Here is a 19,917-nt window from a genome sequence, read left to right as displayed (position 1 = left end):
GATAATCTTGGCACCAAATGGTTCATCTTGGGCCATAAAATGATTAACTTGAAGAAGGGCAGATCACCATACAAATAGTTTCATTTACATAAATTAGGGGAACAATATCTGAGTATAACATACCGGTTTGTCAAGTAGGTTCTGAGCCAAGAGGCGGAACTGACTTGAAGACAGAGTTTGGGGTAAATGCATAGTACATTAGCATAGCTTAAGACAAACATTTCCATAAGAGAAATATATTGGTTATCTCTAGGTTTGACAATAGTTAACTTCAGGTGAAACCAGGTGTCATTATGGCAACACAGTCTTTTAAGAGAAACCTACTTTTAAATTTGCCGCTTGAGAGAGATAAACATGTCTGACACTTGCAGGCTATTTTCTTCGTTTGGAGACCCCTGGCATTCCTGCCTGTTACCCTCATGTGTCTCCTGCAGGCTGGAGGCGGGTTCTTTACTGCAGAGCCACTGGTGAAGCCCTTCTATGCTGTACTACCATTAAACTGAAGATAAATTTCAAGAATGTGTTAGGCCTTCTAGATCTGCTCAGCCGCCAGCTGAATGACCTCACCTGATACCATGTGGAGTACAAGCCATCTAGCCCAGCCCTGGCTGGCTGAATCATGAGACTGAGTAAAACAGTGGCTGTTTTGAATCACTGAGTCTTGGGGCAATTTGTTACACAGTGATAACGAATGAACACCTATCACCTGAACCTATAAGCTTCCCCTTTCTCGCAGCTGGTGTTCAGTGTTTATTGGTAACTTTACATTTCAGAACCACCTCCATAGTTAGCTAAACCTGCATTTCATAGTTTGAAACATTCCAACTCTGATAAAACACCGATCTGCTTAAGGCAAGTCATGCTACTGACCCTGCTTCAGGGAAATAAATTATAATTTGAATGCATTCCATCTTCACTTTTAAACAAGGAGACCTGAATTTTACATTCTAGTCAGATGCTTTGGGGAGTTTGTAATCATTTTGTTAATCCTAACTGCATGCTTTCAGTAAGATGTAGTTGGTTATTCTAAACAGTAGTTGTCATTGAGAGACTGAACTGAATGAGCACCTGCACACATTCCAGAGATGGTACTGAAAATTTTTTCAAGAGTTTTTCTTATATTTGCTATATTTAGAATGCAACCCCTTGAATTTATCCCAGTTGCTCAAAGTTTCATTAAATGTTTCTGTACAGGCTTTCTTCCTTTTAAAAGCCTGCTATTTATTCTCTGAACAGCCAAGCATGGCTTGTAGTCTGACAGCCTTGTTAGGGAACCCATGAGACATTTCCTCGGGTCTTAAAAAATAGGTATAATGGTTTTCTCTAAAGCAGTTGTTTTTAATCTCATGGCAGAACACTGAACAGAGCGGATTTTTGTGTTAAGATTCTAGGAAGCTGAGAACCTGCCTTCATCAACTGCTAGTTTTCTAATTTCTTCCATCTTCGTTTTCCTTTCCCTAATTTCCTTACTTTAGGAAAAACAATCCCCCCCGCCAAAAGAAACCAAAAACAAAACAATCAAAACTAGCATTGCAGACTATGTTTTTAATAAGTTGTCTTAAAAGCATTTCAGGGATCTTTCAGGAGCTCCTTAAGGTATTCTGAAGGCTCTTCTTTCATTACACTGTATCAGCATTTGGTACACTTTATAATGCTTTTGAGTTGAGAAGTCATAGTACTTCTGATAGTCATTAGCCTTCAAATAGCTCCAGTAAGTGAACTGAGTTTAGTTGACATAAGCCAAAGTCACTAAACCTGTTTCTCAATGGTTGTTTTGCTTAAAAAAACACAAGATAAATACATCCATTATTCAAACATAGATTTTTGTAGAAGCCTGAGGGCACTAAGAAACTTCCTTCTCATCTTTACCTAGATATACTTCTATACTCTGTTTTGAAGATTTTAACTTGTGAAGATCATATCTGAGATACAGCTATGGATCTTACCAGTTTTAATCCCTTAAAGAAAATGTTAATAAAGGTGACTTAAATTGACTTTCAGTTGAAGTATTTCAGTTTATTTCAGTATTTCACTGAATAAGGTATTTTACATTTGTTAACTCTTTACTTTGTTCCAAGTTATTTATGTGACTTAAAAAGATACATAAATAAAGGGACTTCCCTGGGGGTCCAATGGTAAAGACTCCATGCTCCCACTGCAGGGGGTGCAGGTTCAAAACCTGGTCAGGCAGCTAAGATTCTGTATAATTTGCAGTGCAGCCAAAAAAAAAAAGACTGCAATATCCTGGAAAAAAAAGATTATTAGGTAAAAAACTAAGAAAATCTGAATAAAGTATAAACTTTAAAAAAAAAACTAAAGAATCAATGGAGACAAAAAAAGAGCATGTTACAATTTAACTAAGTAAATCCAGTGGACCCCTGAACAACACAGGTTTGAACTGGGTGGGTCCACTTATACATAGGTTTTCCAGTAAATCCATACTAACGTACTACATGTTCTGCAGGAGTTGACCAGTTGGTTCTCAGATGAAGAACCGTGGATATAGAGGACCTACTTTAAGTTTTTGACTTTCAGCTGCTTGGGGCTCAGAGCCCCTCACCCCTTTGTTCAAGGGTCAGCTATCTTCAGAATACATTTTGTGAGCACCTCTGACATGGGTTAGTGAGGCTGGCACCTAGGTTTAGTTCTCCTTATCACTGCTTCCCAATCTAGAAAGCTCAAATGCTGCCCTGTGTGGGAAGGATTGGAGATTTCCAATTTTGTGTTCCCTGTAAATGCACTACAGTGTCCGAAATATCTGTCATAACTGCAGTTTTGAATACCAGATAATTCAACCTATTCTAGCTTCATGAGTCAGAAACCAGCACGCAGGTTACAGACAGATAAAAAGTTGACCCATCCCCTTCAGCCTGAGAAAAAACTGGGTAAATTCTCAGTTGCACAGAGAAACACAATACAAAAGGGCCACCAGTTTTGAGTGTTCCAACACCCCAGCAGCATGAGTTGAAGAAACGTTCCGCTAAGAATGTCTCCTTCTGGAAGAATGTGTATGGGGTAAATGCTTCTTGATTTGATAGTTAATTCTCTCATAGCAGGTCCTTAACGTAAAACTTAATACTCTTGAAATAAAAGCTTTACTATAAAAGAGAACAGATGCTTCCCTCACTCTGCCTATAAATGTCATTTAGTTTTATTACTAGGCTGCTTGTGATGCTAAGCAGTAAACACAAAATAGGAAGCTGCTTATTTACTGAAATCCCAAGAAAGCAGTTTGGCAGAAAACAGAGGTCCTGTGAATAACGACATAAAGGAAGCAATAAGCCACCAAGAAGCATGAATAGAAATGACTGGTGTTCCTTGGGTGTCATGAGTTGCTTAGCAAGGATGCATATTTCTGCCACTGGAGACTTTACCTCCTGGCCAAGTTAAAATTATTTGAATACTATTCAATGGAACACAACCCTGAATATGGATAAAAATCTATCTTACCTCCTGTTTCAGTTGCTAAGGAAAGAAAATAGCTCTCCTGCTTCTACCTTTAACCCAAACTTTCCAAGTAGTCTATCTTTTAAGTCCTTTTCATAGCTTCATTTAGTTCTTTGGTCATATATTAACATACACACGCTCCAACACTTACAACATTTCTTTGATTTCAACTATGACTTTTACACTTGCAACAAGATCTCTGTATCCCAGCTTTACCAGTTTTCTGGATTTGAATGTGCAACTGACACAGGGCATCATCTCCCTATGTACACCTCTACATAATAATTACAGTATTGCTTATGTAGCTTTGAAAATACTTTAAATTTTTTGAATGTTAGCAAACTTTATATTTTCTAAATATATTGATTGAGGTTCTTTTCCTTTTTACCCTCCTCAAAGGGTCTAAACATGAGTGGATCTTTTGTAGACACACCTATTTTTATTCCGGGTGGCATGTGACTGATCTCTCTCAAATCAAATTTTAACGAGAACCCCCCCAATAGGGCCAGTCTATATTACTTTATGTGACAGTCATGCTAATTTTTAAATTAGTAAATAAATAAAGAGGAGATGTACAATTTTGTGATTTGCTCGGTGAATCTTAATTACGGAACTTCTTCTTCTTTCGAAACTTCTTTCCTGCTGCATTTGCTGCCTTTTCAGCCATTATCTCTGAGTACTTCCTTCGGTTATATCTAAAAAGAAAAACCAAACCTTTAAGTTCTAAAGTATGACATACCAGACATTAGAAGTTAATGTAACTTTTTGGTGGTGTTTGGGGGGCAGAGGCGGGTGGGGGTGATGGGCAAGTGCTTCTAAATTTTTTTTTTTTTTTTGCATTTTCACTATCCATCACATCTGTACCAAGTTCCATCATGAATAAGAAGCCATACTAGGAGCTGGAGACAGAGCAGTGAACTAGCCAGCCATAGTCCCTGCCCTCAGAGCTTGTAGTCTAGTGAGAAAAAAGTGGCCATGGTAGAGGCAGGCTTTCGCAAACTTTGAACCACTAGAGACCCATGCTGTAATTTCTGAGACTGCTATCACGATTACAAAATGTAGGTCAATATATGAAGTAAGCAAAGACTCAATCACCTTGTACTCGACACCTCTGTGGGATAGAAAGAGACAAGCTTAAGAGATAGGAAAATGGGAGGAAATCTGACAGTTTGAACATGGGACTGAAGGGAGAAGGTGGCGTTAAGGACTTGCCCTAAGGGATGGAGGGCAATGCCATTCAGTCATGAGAAACAGGACACTGGGAGAGGACTAGAATGTATTGGAAGGACGAAGTCAGGAGACCCCAAGTTAGCTCTCAGAGGGGCTTATGAGATATTCATTAGATGTTCCTGAGGCAGCAGCAGGTTATGTGGCTCTGGACTCAGGAGAGATCCAGGCTATACATACATTTGAAAGTCAACAGTATACAGATTAATACCACTTTGTGGGGATGAGATTTCCAGGGAGAGAGAAATAAGTGAGAAAAGAGCCTTGCTTATTTCTAAAAGTTTCACCATTACCTAGAATCATGAAAAAGTTTATATAACACTTGAATTAAATTTGTTTTCCATGCCTATATATTAAAATAATTTTAAAAATCCCTGATAAATATTTTCACTTTTGCTATTAAACCAGTCTGGAAGTTCAGCAGAAGTTTCTATATGAGGCATGCTTTTAAATCTATGCTATACACATACCTGCTTCAAGAACATTTAAACATACTTAACTGCCCCCATCTCAGGGGGAAAAAAATCCAGCTCCATTCACTAGCTGTGCCTCTTTTGTCTTGCTCACAACATCTCTTATTTCTTCAGTTCACTCTCAAGTACCGTCCAGTCTAGTTTCCTCCCCACCACTCCCCTAAAAACTCCTGACAAGGTTACTGTGACGTCCACGTAGTAAATTCAGAGGAAGATCTTAGTTCTTAGCTCACTTGCATTCTCAGCAGCATTTATTCCTGTTAACCACTCCCTCTGGCTTTTCTACCTGCCTGTAACACTTTCTTTCCTTGACTTCTATGACACTGCTCTCCTGGTTTTCTTCCTGCCTCCCTGACTTCTTTCCTGGTCTCCTTTGTGGGTTCCTCCTCTAGTTAGTCTCATTTCCTTCTAAAGCAGTGGTTCTGAATCGAGAATGCTTTTGCACGCCAGGGAACATCTGAAAACGTTTGAAGACATTTTTGAGTGTCATGAATTGGGACGGAGAGGAGTGCGCTACCACCATCTAATGGGCAGACACCAGGGATGCTGTTAAAGATCCTACAGTGTAAAGTCCTCCCTAAGAATTATCCCACCCAATATACCTAATAGTTCTGTTGAGAAACTGTGCTAAAGCATTTAAAAATCATCTTGAATTTAAAGTTTTTGCACAATCTAAAGGAAAACATATATTATAAAGTGAAACATAAATTCCTTTACCTTCTGAACTCAGAATCAGCCAGCAGTTCCTCCACAATAGTTCTCTTCCTTTGTTTCTTGGGAACTCGTGAATGGTAGAAGTCAGCAGGATTGTCAACAATGGTTCCAATCTATGAATGAATGATTGAAATAAGTGATTGAAATAAGTCATGCAATACCTGAAAGTCAAGCTGTCGTCTTATCTCAGGGGAGCTCTAACAAAGTTTATTTATAGAAAGGAATGGAAAACACAGCTTATATTTTCCAGTATTAAAGTTAGTTTTGCCATTTCTTAAAAAAAAATCACTTATTCAACCTGCACTGGGTCCTACTAGTGACATTTCTTCATTAAAATTTTTGAGTAAAACTAAAATTCCTTCTATGTAAGTGCTAGACTGTAAATTCTTGATGAATAGTCTAAACAGAAGAAAAATGGGACAGATAAAAATAACACCTTTTTAGTTTTCCAATTTAACAAGATTGATACACACATTCTACTATATACCTGTTAGATCTCCTAGGTTATCATAAATGCTGCCAGCTTAGAACCTTCTTACTGAACACTTGGCATTTGTTCATACATTCAACCAAGTAAAATATACAATGTTTGCTATGTGCCAGGAACTGGGCCAGGGTTAGGGAAACAAAGAGTATCTGGTCCCTGCTAGTGAGTGGCCAGTTTTATAGAAGATCCAAAGAGACACGGCTAAAAATGAAAGCATAACCTAGTATTATCTTGAACAAAACACTCTAGATTCTCTGAAAACAAAGTGGCCAATTCTACCAAATTCACAAGGATGACATTTTCGCTTGGACTTGTATGGGTAAAATTTCACCAAGCAGACATAGCAGAGCCAAACACTAAAGTGAGAATGACTAGGCCAGCCAGTGCATATCCCGAGAAGACTGAGCAGCTGAGTGTGTTGGAGCTTAGAGGGCTATGTGACCAAAATAAGGATTAGTGAACTGGTGTGGGTGCAGATTGTAAAGGGCTACATCATAGGATAGAGATTCTATCCTACAGGTTATAAAGAATCACTGGTGGTATTACTGAATATCTTGATACCACTGAGGTGTATCATTAATACACGGTACACCCATCTTACAGGTTCCACATTCACAGAGCTCATCTGGAAACCTAGTTACCATTTGGAACACTGTATTTTGATGAGGAAAGCCATTACAGGCTGATGGCTATCTGAACTGGGTTCTGGCCATTATATGGTTCAAGCAGATATACACTGTAAATACACATTTAAGAGGAAACAAGTCACTGTAGTGTTTTCCAGACTAAAATCCTCACAACATCACTACCATTACTCTGTTTGCTTTATACCTGGAAGTACTTAGGGAAGCCATCTCTATCATTTTTCTTGTAAAACCTTTTTGGGTCCATGCTAGCTCTCATCTTCAGTGCTTTGAGATCATTTTTCAGTTCATCTGTCAGTTCTGGCGCTTTCATACCAAACCATCCATCACCTGCTGTTTTTTGTCGCTCTTGCTGAAATTCAAAATTTCAAAAACAATTAGAAAATTCTCATTTTTAATAAGTAGTGTATAACTACACCTCATTTCAATATTATGAAGAAAATTTCATGAATTAAAACCAAGTAAGGTTACTTAACAGGAATGTATATGTTAGTCTCCAGATACACCTTTCATAAAATGAATTAAATGACAAAAATCCATTTCTCTCGATACGTTAGACACAGCACTATCAGTGTCATAAATGACGGCTCCTTAAAATTAATTTTGTATCTCAGTAAGAACTGCTGACTTGTTGGGAGAATAGCCGACAATGTCGATGTTTTATTGTCTGAGATATCCTACAAGAGGTAAAGTATAAAAACATTCTTACATCTGGAGCCTTTCTATAAACATTTAACATTTTTATTCAGTCACCCAGTTGTCTCTTAAAAGTTACTCTCTCCAACATGCCCAGAATTTGTATTATTTCTAAAATTCAAAATCTTTCTGTTTTTTGGAAAATTTACAGCAAGTTATTTGCTCCATTTCATTGTTTTGTTCATCAGCAAATATTAGTGTTTACCACCTGCCAGGGTGCTCTGGTCATATCAGTGACATTACTGGAGCACCATCCTCAAATTTCCTTGTGTACCATCCATAATTTCTTTATGCTTACTAGTTGAAATGGAAGTAGTCCCCTGTTTTTTACTCAAGAAATTCCTTGCTCTCATTTGGCAGACTAAATAGGCTGGTGTTTTTAGCTGGTGACATTACTTCAAGAGCCAGCAACAGAGTTCCCAGCCTTCTGTGACCAGTACCTATAAGCCACGACACAGTATGGTGTGGACAGTGACCACGTATGCTGGCTGCCACTGTTTTTAATGAAGGGAAAAAAGAGCTGTATCCAAGTGCACCAATCGCTGCACTTTCACTTCGTGAAAATTTACATGAAATGTGTTTATGAAACCATATTTTATGGGCTCTTAATTACCTGTGATAATTTTCTTTGGAAACATATATTTTAATTGTACAACCATGTTAGACAAGATGAATATATATATATATAGTCAAACACATTAAATGCTCTAAGTAAGAATCACTGTACTTACTCTGCGTTTTTTCTGAAGTTTATATTTTGATTCACTATATGGTGGGACACAGTAGTTTTTTTCAAATTCAGGAGTAATGACAGTTTTCTGCAGAAGCTACAAATATATTAAACTGGTTTTAAAATAATGTCAAAATGTCAACATTTTTGCCTTAAAAAGGAAACATCTCCCACACTGATGACTCCAGATACATTAACCTTCTTTAACTGAAGGGTTATTTTAGGGTATCTTTAAAATTAATATTCATTCAAATTTCTTTTTCTAATTTGAATTTGCACACACCAGACATACATTAATGTGTCCACTCGCATTTCATTGGTTTGCAACCAGCCACCCGCACCAACCAATTGGAAAACAAAGACAACAGAAACAATGCTATAGTGTTCTGGAACTTCCTGAAAAAACAAACAAAAAAACACCTGACTAGCCTAAGTTCTTTTGATGTTGACAAAACAGCTTTATGTGATCTGAGACCAGCTAGACTTCTGATAAGAACAGCAGTATAGATTTTGATTAAACAACACATGCTTTTAATGGTACACCAATTAAATCATACCATCAAGCAAATCTGCTTTTTGCAACTCAACAACATATCAAAGATGTTCTTTCAATGTCAATTCATACGAAGATCAACTTCATTCATAGCTGTTATGCACAATTTTTCTTGATATTTAGTTTGTCTCTATTAAATTTTTTTCCATTAAATATTATAAACATCATCTCTGAATACTTGTGATTATTTCTGTAAAACAGATTCCAAAACGTGTCGTTTAAATTTTGATAGGTACCACTAAATTGCCTTGAATCCAAGTAGTACAAACTCCTACCAGAAGGTAATCAGTACCTTTTTTTTTTTTTTTAACATAGCTAACACTGGTGATTATCTCTGTGTTTTGTCAGTGGTACCTCATGAATGTTTCCATTTGCTGCTGATCATCCTTTTGTGTTTTTTTTTTAGCTGTGTATAAGTCTTCTTCTGTGGAACGCCTGCATCTGTTTGGGGTCGGGGTGGGGGGGGGCGGGCGGTGTTCTTTTTTATTTTTATACAAGGTTGTGTTATTAATTTGAAGAATTATATTCTGTATCTTAGTGGTATTAAATCCATGGCCTTTTACTTACCTTTGTTTAGATGTTTTTAATTGCCTAAGTTTAAAAACTTTATGTAGTCAAATCTGTTATCTTTTCCTAAATGTCTTCTGCATTTTTTGATTACTTGCCTAGGGTAATTAAAAACTGTCTTAATACTGTGTATGTGACTAAAAGGAACCTCAGACTCATTAGTCATTTCCCTAGAACAAGAACTAAAGACAGTTCACAAAACTGTTAGCCCGCAAAACAGTTCACAGGAACGTAGCAAATGTTAACTTGGTCAATAACATTTGCAATTATTAAATCCTCAATTCAAATTTACGACTAGAAGTTGCTGGGTAGCACAGTAGTGGTCTAGACTTTCCTATCAGTCAGAGAAGAATGCATGACATTTATTTTATAGGTTATTAAGAGCTGGTTGTGTATCAAGTACTATAGTAGGGTTTAGAGTGGTTCTCAACTGAGAGCAACTGGCAATGTCTGAAGACATTCTGAGGTGGGGGGCATGAACTGGTAGAGATGGATGCTATTGGCACCTATGGGGTAGAGGCTGGGATGCTGCTAAACATTCTACAACACACACGACATCTTCCCACAACAAATAATTATCCGGCCCAAATGTCAGCTTTGCTAAGGTTGAGAAATCCTGTTTTTTCCAGTGCTAAGAACACAGCAGGCAGACAGAGCCAGATGGAACAGAGGCACCTTGAAAGGCTCTGGGGAACCACTCAAGGACTTAAACAGGAGAGTATCATGGTCAGATGGTATTTTGTGTTTTTAGAATGAGAAATCTAGCAAGACCATTGAGGACGGCTTGAAGAAGAGGAGGCCAATGCAGTGGTCTAGACAAAAAGTAAAACAGATGTCACTAGTCAGTGACAGTGGGGTGGAAAGGAGGGAGCGGAATATTAATAGAAAGTATATAAGAGCACTGTCCTTTAAGCTTAGTTACTGATTACAAAAGAGAAATAGATTTTGGTGTTATTAACCAGGATAAATAATACAAGAGGAGAAGCTGGTTCAGGCAAGGAAGAAGAGAAGGGCTATTAGTGAAGTCAAGTGCCTGAATGCATCTGAATGAACAAAGAATAGGCACCTGAGTTTAAAGACCTGTGTAGGCTGCAAGACTAGGAAATACTACAGATTTAGGAGGAAGCCATTCAAGGTGGCAGCAGAAACTGAAGGCTTGTGTAAGGTTACCTAACGTGTAATTTCCTTCTAAAAATATATATACAATTTAATGTCTATGAGCACATGTGCTTTTTCCCGGTGGGGTTAATGGGTACTCACAGCTTTCAGATTTTTAACAGAGTCCAAAGCAGTGAGGAACGAAAAATATAGCAAGAAAAAACGAAAAAACTCTGGGATCATAACTGGTGCTTGCCAGAAGAAGAACACTGACCCTACATTAGTTTTCAAATACCACCTTTGGCTGGGATTTTATGATAAAAGAAAAAAGGAGCACAGTAGGCTAATGTGGTTTCACTGCAGGAAAACTAGTCTCTTACCAAGGACTAATCATCTCTAGAAGTGACTGGTGAGTTCTGTTCAGCTTACCTCATCTTTCCTTTTCTCTTTCATCTGTGTTAGGGTTCTCTTGTTCAACTGTACCTTGTCTGCATTGAAATTAATATACAAACCACCCAGCTCCTTAATATTCAGTCCAGTATCTATGCTGCTGCTCATCAACTTCAGACTGAAAGAGAAATGATCACTTTTAAGTGATTAAGAAATAATCTTTAGATCATTTAGCAATTCAAAATGCAAACTGAGACTTTTCATTTAGAAGAAATTATAGGATAAATAATGAATTAAGCCTTTTGAGAGCACATCCAAATTTATTCCCCAAATTTTCTTAAAAGAGGAATAAGGCCATATTATATGTCAACAGACTTCATACACGTATTTTACAAGGAAAGAGTTACAGAAAAAAGGAAATACATCTGGCATTTAGCTCAACTTCATATGTAGGTAGTAAATTAATAAATGTCCATATTTTTCCATCTCAAAAGCCAATGAGACAGGGCCTTTTTCTCTTTACTTCTAAGTTATCCAAACTTGGAATTTTTTCCTGAGTATTTAAGGACATTTAGTAGTGTCTCTAAATCAGTGAGTTTTAAACAACAGTGAGCATCTGTATTTTCCACCAGAGCTTAAAAAAAATGTAACTGTCATACCCTAGATCCACTAAATCAGAATCTTCAGCAGTTGGCTTCGGCTTCTGCCGTATTTATGTAATTACTAAAGTCTTTTTTATAAGTACACTTATATAAACACTTGGACTTAGTTTCTTCCCTAATTATTCATATAAACTGAGCAGTTTAAAGTTCCCATAAACAATCTCTATTCAATTACAGTGCCTTGGCAGTGATTCTCAACCCTGAGTGTATGTTACAGTTATCCTGGGGAAAGGGTGTGGCTCCTAAAAAATCAGTACACCTGAGACTAGTCTCGGAGATTCCACTGGTTTACAGTGAAGACTGGGCATCTGTTAACGTACAGTTCCTTCCAAGGATACCTGTATTTTCAGTGGACAGACTGCCACCAAAGGCCTGTGCCTGGGAAAAACAAATTTGGAAAACAGAAAAACTAAAGAAACCGCCTCCAAAGACTGCTTTTTAATGGCAGTACATGGGATTATAGGTTACTATTTTTCTCAGTTTTCCTCTATTTTTCAATTTCTCTACAATCAACATGCATAAAAAAGCCAAGTTACCTTCCTTCCCTTTTGTATGTTGCTCTTAATAATCATGCAAGAAAATCTTAACAGATCATTTTTAATATACCATCAAACGGAATACTTTTAGCTCTCACCAGTGGGAAAAATATGACTAACAAAGGCACCCACATAAACAAGGGAAATCCTGACAGATAAAGAACCCAAAGCAGTACTTTTTTTCAGTTCCTATGCTTTGTAATATTTCTATGGTAAATTATTGCCACTTGAAGCACGTATCAAAAGCTTACTTTAAAAAAATAAAAGATAAAACTTACAGTTTAGATTTTGTGTTACTTAGCAAGTTGTCTTCATCACTAAACTCATTATCTTTATTTCTGTCATGGTCTGATAGTTCTTCTTCACTTTCTTCCTCTTCTTCCTCCTCCTCCTCCTCCTCCTCAGTGGCAACCTCACCTGCCTTGTCTTCTTCATCCAAGTAAAAATTTTTATCAGCACTCAACCCAGGAGTAGTGTCAATCACAAACAATGCATTGTCATGTGACAGATTTTCTGAGTCTCCATTTAGGGACTCTTTGTTACCATTATTTTCAACAAAACACACGGTGTCCTCTTCATTCTCACTGTGTTCAGACTGGCTTTCATCACTGCTGAGAACTAACAAAACAGAATCATCTTTATCCTGAGTTGTGTTGAACTCAAGATTACTTGGTTTGGTATCACTCTCAGAATCTACCTCCTTTTCTTTGCTCATGTCTTCACTAACACCTATAACTGTGCACTCTTCATCACTATCACTATAACTACCGTCACCAGGTTCTGCGCAGTCACTTGTTTTTATGGCATTCTTTCTCTCTTCATTCCATCTGTCCATTTCCACAACTGCAAATGTCTGAGCTAACGATTTCATCACAGCCTCATGGTTCAGAGTTGAAAACTCTGATGTGGTTTTATCACTTTCAGGGGTTGAATGCCTTTGAGAAACTAACTGCTGAAGGCCAGTATCCTGAAATTCAGAAAGATTCAACTGAGAGTTCTTCTCATTACCTTCTTTTCCCCCATCTATTATTTTTTTGGCTTCTTCATCTAAACTTTTACAATTCTGCTTTGTTATTTCTTTGAGAGGTGAAATACTGTCCTGCTTTTCCTCTCTTATGGTAAAATTTCGGGTTTTTTTCACTGCTAGTTTTTTTCCTGAAATTCCAAAGAAGGAATCATCAGGGTCATTATAAATTTCATTATTAGAGAAATTTGGCTTATTTATCTGAGAAAGTGATCTTGCTAGTAAACAAGAAGTTCGTCTGTTAACTGAATCCTCTAAATTCACAGGTGTATGTATGATTTCCTTCTCATTTTCCAGTACAATCTTAGTATTATTCTCCTCAGTTTGTGCCTGTAATTTCCTTTGCATACTCCTTGTTGTTCTCCTAGTTGCAATTCCAGAAAATGAAATGTCTGAGCATGATGAGTCAGCATCAGAAATAACTTCCACATGGGATTCTTGCTTTGGCTCTCTTTGGGATTTAGCCTTACTTCTTCTGGTTGTTATTTCTGTGGGAGGCATAATTCTAGAAATACCTGAAACATGTGAGTCTGCTTCAGAGACTTCTTCTTCAGTATGAGACTCACTTACCCGAGTTATTTTCAGCCTTTTCCTTACACTAGAAACTGGGGTGCCTGCAACTAAGATCTGTCTTCTCCTAGTTACTCTGAACACAGGATCCTGGACCTCAGGCACAGAAGAACAATCTGACTCTGCTTCAGAGATCTCGCCATCCGTCGCAGGTTTGTTCATTTCTGGTAATGAGCCTGTAGTTCCACTCTTCCTGGTTTTAGGAGCTGGACTTCGTTCCGGAGTGGTCTGTGATTCAGTAGTATTTGGGTTATCAGGTGAAGACCCCTTCCTGCCTTTTGGGTTCACTTGAAGTCTTGTGACAGCAGAATTCTGTAAGCCAATTACACTGTAATTTAGGTAGGGCTGGGACAAGGGCAAAGTGAATGAGGCACTCCCTTCAAAAGCAAATTTTAAGGGGGCACTGGAAAAACTCAGTAAACAAAATTAATGTAAAACAATAACTACCATCACCACCCACAATTAAAAGAATCAATAGCTAGATACTGGATCTGACTTCGCATTTGTAGGTCCTGCCTCACTAGCGTCACCTCAGTCCTGACTTCAGGAAACAAATAACTGCAAATAAAAATCTTCCTTATGCAAGGTCACAAATGCTTGGTGGACCTACATTCCGACACACATTCAGGAAAAGAACAAAGAAACCAACGATGTGTTCAGGAAAACACGCCAATGAAATTACTTTTCATATCTACGTGGACTAATACTCCCATCGCTTCATCGCAGCATCAGAGGCAGTAGACAATTAGCACCACTGAATTACGAGGTGACGTCACCGCGGTCCTCCCCCCTCCAGAAGGAAGTGCTGTCGAGGCACAGTCAGTCTTCCCACGTGAAAACGGTGCCTTCTCCAATCCACGATTGGCGGCCGAAATTAATCCTCCGTTAGCAGTAAGGTTAAAAAGCGAGCAGTACATCTGCATTACGGAGCTGAACTACGCAAATCAAGTTACCTAATCTATTACCTGCCAAACATTACCTTAAAAGATCCCAATGTGGTCTTTAGAAGCTACAGGCTTAGAGAGGAGCCTGGTATGCAGAAGCGCGCCGCCAGTCCTGGCTTTTCTGCCGTTCCTTCCCCAAGGCTCCACTGGACCCCTGCACCGCCCACCTTTCTCAGCACTGCTCTGCGAAGCAGTTAGAAGAAATGAGGGAGACTTTCGAGTTTTCCTACCTTCTGCCGCAAGCTTTCAACTGACGTGGCTTCGTTCCCGGCCTGAGGCCGCGCAGACCTAGTAACCACCATCTTCCCGGCGTGTGGCTCCCACAGCCTCCCTCTGGTCCCGCGACCCGGAAGTACGTCAGAGATGCGCCTCACTCGCGTTTCCCGCGAGAATCTCGGAACTCAAGAGAATCTCGTGCCGCCTCGGCCACTCAGACCTCAGTTCAGTCAGTTCAGACACTCAGTCGTGTCCGACTCTTTGCGACCCCATGAGTCGCAGCACGCCAGGCCTCCCTGTCCATCACCAACTCCCGGAGTTCACTCAGACTCACGTCCATCGAGTCAGTGATGCCATCCAGCCATCTCATCCTCTGTCGTCCCCTTCTCCTCCTGCCCCCAATCCCTCCCAGCATCAGTCTTTTCCAGTGAGTCAACTCTTCGCATGAGGTGGCCAAAGTACTGGAGTTTCAGCTTTAGCATCAGTCCTTCCAAAGAAATCCCAGGGCTGATCTCCTTGCAGTCCAAGGTACTCAAGAGTCTTCTCCAACGGACCTAGGTCAAGGCAATCCGAGCCGGGATTCCGAAGGGCTCGGTTTTAGAGTTCAGTACAGTGCGGGACTCCCATGGATGGAGGAGCCTGGGAGCTGCAGTCAATGGGGTTACTAAGAGACGGACGCGACTGAGAGATCACTTTCACTTTCATGCATTTTAGAAGGAAATGGCAACCCACTCCAGTGTTCTTGCCTGGAGAATCCCAGGGACGGGGGAGCCTGGTGGGCTGCCATCTATGGGGGTCGCACAGAGTTGGACACGACTGAAGTGACTTAGCAGCAGCAACAGTGCGGGGCTTCGCTGGTGGCTCAGACGGTGAAGCGTCTACCGTCTGAGAATGCGGGAGACCTGGGTTCAATCCCTGGGTCGGGAAGATCTCCTGGAGAAGGAAATGGCACCCCACTCCAGTACTCTTGCCTGGAAAATCCCATGGACGGAGGAGCCTGGTAGGCTACACTCCGTGGGGTCGCAAAGAGTCGGACACGACTGAGCGACTTCACTCACTTGCATTCACTCACAGTGCGGTAGAAGACAGCCCAGGCTGGTGCAGGGAGAGACCTTCCCGCAATGATCTAGGGCCCTTGTCCCCATTACACCCGAATGGATTCGAAAATAGCATCATGTGCCCACTACATCTATCCTCTCGTTTGTTCAGCAAAAGACTTAATGTAGCCATGGTTATGGCCAAAGGAGACGTTTGCATTATTTATCGCTCCTCCTACTCCTGCTCCTAAGTCGCTTCAGTCGCGTCCGACTCTGTGCGACCCCAGAGACGGCAGCCCACCAGGCTCCCCCTTCCCAACACCTTAAAAAAACAAAAACATTCCCCCGCCCCCAACACACTCTGGTATTACGTGTGAAGTCAAATAAAATAAAAGCCCTAGTTAGGGTAAAAGATGTGTCTGCTAAATGCCCAGGAACTCGACTAGTTAGGAAGGAAGCTATATAATTTAAAGGTGAGATGGTGAGTAGGGATGGGGAATAAGCAGAATAGAAGAATGTTAAATTGCAAAGGAGATTTTTTTTTAAAGATTTTTTTTTTCAGTGAAAGAAAGAGAATGACCAGAACCAGGAAAAGCTTTTTGATTTTTCCTTCAGAATGGAGAGAGAAGAGCTAGAATATATTTGAGGGCAATGGATGAAGACGTAAACAGATGTTGGCGATGAGAACGCGCGCCTCATTGTTATCTTTTCTCTCCTACTTTATAACAGAAAACTAATTTTTTTTTTTTTTGCCTTAAAGTCACGAAGTACAGAATTTTCAGTGGGCACACTGCCCTCAGCTAAATAACTCCTCTCACAGTTTTATTTGCAGACAGATACGGCTGTTTGAGCTAATTACAGATCATTAAGTGTTGGGTAGTTCTCTGCTGCTGCTGCTGCATGGCTTCAATCCTGTCCGACTCTGCGCGACCCCATAGACGGCAGCCCACCAGGCTCCCCCGTCCCTGGGATTCTCCAGGCAAGAACACTGGAGTGGGCTGCCATTTCCTTCTCCAATGCATGGAAGTGAAAAGTGAAAGTGAAGTTGCTCAGTCATGTCCGACTCTTCACGACCCCATGGACAGCAGCCTAACAGGTTCCTGCATCGATGGGAGTTTCTAGGCAAGAGTACTAGAGTGGGGTGCCACTGCCTTCTCCGGGGTAGTTCTCTAGAGACCTCTTAAAAGAGGAGGTTCTCCTTGCCTTTAACTTCATTCCACTCCCTGGAGAGTCATGTTCTCTGGTTTTCAAGCAGCAATCTTGTGCCATGAAGAGGAGAGCCATGGTTTAAGGATCGCAGAGCAGTGACAAAAACGTTTCTGACAAATTGGGGAACTGCCGTATCAGTTGTTGCAGTCACTCAGTCGTGTCCAACTCTTTGTGACCCCATGAATTGGAGCACGCCAGGCTTCCCTTTCACTGCTGCTGCTGCCAAGTCACTTCAGTCGTGTCCGACTCTGTGCAACCCCATAGACGGCAGCCCACCAGGCTCCCCGTCCCTGGGATTCTCCAGGCAAGAACACTGGAGTGGGTTGCCATTTCCTTCTCCAATGCATGAAAGTGAAAAGTCAAAGTGAAGTCGCTTAGTCGTGTCCAACTCTTAGCGACCCCATGGACTGCAGCCTACCAGGCTCCTCTGTCCATGGGATTTTCCAGGCAAGAGTACTGGAGTGGGGTGCCATTGCCTTCTCCCTTCACTACTGTCTCCCAGTTTGCACAAACTCACATCCAGTGATGCCACCCAACCGTCTCATCCTGTCACCCCCTTCTCCTCCTGCCCTCAGTCTTTCCCAGCATCAGGGTCTTTTCCAGTAAGTCAGCTCTTTGCATCATGTGGCCAAAGTATTGGAGTTTCAGCTTCAGCATTAGTTCTTCCAATGAATATGCTGATTTCCTTTAGGATGGACTGGTTTATCTCCTTGCTGTCCAAGGGACTCTCAAGAGTAGTCTCAGCACCAAAGTTTGAAAGCATCAGTTCTTCAGTGCTCAGACTTTATGGTCTTGTTCATGACTACTGGAAAAACCATAGCTTTGACTATACAGACCTATGCTGGCAAAGTTATATCTCTGCTTTTTAATATACTGTCTAGGTTTCTCATAGCTTTTCTTCCAAGAAGCAAGTGTCTTATTCTAAACAGACTAATTTTAGAGCTGTTTCACCTGAGAGAAACATCTCTCACTTTAAACCACTGTTTTTTTGGGATTTTCTGTGTTTTGCAGCTGAGCCTAATCCCAGCTAAAGAATGGAATTTTTTTAAAAACTGGAGCTGGAGCTACAGAGGAATGTTCCTTCCTTTGAGGCAAGAGGGAAAAGTTGATAATTGAAGCAGAGAGGAGACTGTAAATGCAGGGGAATTAAAGTGGAGAGAAAAGGAGGGGATCTGAGAGAACATCAATCTATGTAAGTTGGAGTAGGTAAGAAAGAACAGAAGACATGCTAAATTTGAAGAGATGGGATGGGGTAGAGGAAGGAAGGTGAAGCAACAAGGTGGGTAATGGAGATCAAAGCAGCAGAAGACAACAGCTTCAATTACAGTAATCAGTAGTTCAGTTCAGTCCCTCAGTCGTGTCCGACCCTATGACCCCATGAATCACAGCACGCCAGGCCTCCCTGTCCATCACCAACTCCCGGAGTTCACTCAAACTCATGTCCATCCAGTCGGTGATGCTATCCAGCCATCTCATCCTCTGTCGTCCCCTTCTCCTCCTGTCCCCAATCCCCCCCAGCATCAGAGTCTTTTCCAATAAGTCAACTCTTCGCATGAGGTGGCCAAAATACTGGAGTTTCAGCTTTAGCATCAGTCCTTCCAAAGAACACCCAGGACTGATCTCCTTTAGGATGGACTGGCTGGATTTCCTTGCAGTCCAAGGGACTCTCAAGAGTCTTCTCCAACACCACAGTTCAAAAGCATCAATTCTTTGGCGCTCAGTTTTCTTCACAGTCCAACTCTCACATCCATACATGACCACAGGAAAAACCATAGCCTTGACTAGACGGACCTTTGTTGGCAAAGTAATGTCTCTGCTTTTGAATATGTTGTCTAGGTTGGTCATAACTTTCCTTCCAAGGAGTAAGCGTCTTTTAATTTCATGGCTGCAGTCACCATCTGCAGTGATTTTGGAGCCCCCCAAAATAAAGTCTGACACTGTTTCCACTGTTTCCCCATCTATCTCCCATGAAGTGATGGGACCAGATGCCATGATGTTAGTTTTCTGAATGTTAAGCTTTAAGCCAACTTTTTCACTCTCCTCTTTCACTTTCATCAAGAGGCTTTTTAGTTCCTAATCAGTAGAGCACTTACTATATGCTGGTACTACATGCATTAACTCATTTAATATATACTTATGTACACCATTTAATATATATGACCACTTTAACATGAACAAATGCATGAAAATAGAAATTAAGATCACAGGAGTTGTGTAGAAAATTGGGAGAATATTATTAATATAAAACCAGTGTGTACTATTCACTTACAAGCATGGCCCCTTTATAATGAAAAAGCAAAACGCTCCCAAGTATTTAGAATCTAAAAAGTTCAAGAACAAAAATAAAATACTAAGATTAAAATGTCAGTACATATTAGTAATATAAGAAGACTGGACTGGTCTGCTGATCAGGGGCAAAACTGTGAAGTATTCTATTTGAACTGAACATGTCTGCCATGTTTCCCCATCTCTGCCTTCTTTACCTGCTCTCTTCTTTTCCCAAAGTGGATTTTGGGAAGATACAGTAAATATAAAAACACAGTAATTATTACTCAGGCCTAAAGGGAAACTCCCCCATAATATTTTACTAACTAAAATCTTATAGGGTTGAATTTCTTGCAGGAATTTTAACCAAAAGGTAAGAGTTCAGTTCAGTTCAGTCGCTCAGTCGTGTCCGACTCTTTGCAACCCCA

General features: G+C 40.3%; 1 protein-coding gene across 1 annotated transcript; it reads right to left on the bottom strand.

Moving 5' to 3' along the window:
* Window positions 1-1,525: 1,525 nt before the first annotated feature.
* DNTTIP2 (deoxynucleotidyltransferase terminal interacting protein 2) lies at window positions 1,526-15,077 on the bottom strand. The gene is made up of 7 exons (XM_061411148.1): window positions 14,993-15,077; window positions 12,503-14,130; window positions 11,066-11,204; window positions 8,420-8,515; window positions 7,180-7,344; window positions 5,865-5,974; window positions 1,526-4,142 (listed from the first exon to the last, which is right to left on the bottom strand). Exons 1-7 carry the CDS (start codon window positions 15,062-15,064, stop codon window positions 4,049-4,051), a joined length of 2,304 nt encoding a protein of 767 aa, XP_061267132.1. The 5' UTR covers window positions 15,065-15,077; the 3' UTR covers window positions 1,526-4,048.
* Between the last annotated feature and the right edge of the window lie 4,840 nt (window positions 15,078-19,917).

This window comes from Bos javanicus, chromosome 3 (genome assembly GCF_032452875.1).
Source record: "Bos javanicus breed banteng chromosome 3, ARS-OSU_banteng_1.0, whole genome shotgun sequence".
Lineage (NCBI taxonomy): Eukaryota > Metazoa > Chordata > Mammalia > Artiodactyla > Bovidae > Bos > Bos javanicus.
Note: the sequence above shows the minus strand (reverse complement) of the source record. Positions and strands in the feature narration are given on the sequence as shown.

What these genes read in the sequence shown, in the direction of transcription:
- DNTTIP2 (XM_061411148.1), bottom strand. Translation starts at nt 15,064, where the DNA reads ATGGTGGTTACTAGGTCTGCGCGGCCTCAGGCCGGGAACGAAGCCACG. An exon ending in AGTAACACAAAATCTAAACT is followed by an intron (nt 11,205 to 12,502) that starts GTAAGTTTTATC and finishes TTTCTCTTTCAG; the next exon opens with TCTGAAGTTGATGAGCAGCA. An exon ending in GCTTCCCTAAGTACTTCCAG is followed by an intron (nt 5,975 to 7,179) that starts GTATAAAGCAAA and finishes ATTCATTCATAG; the next exon opens with ATTGGAACCATTGTTGACAA.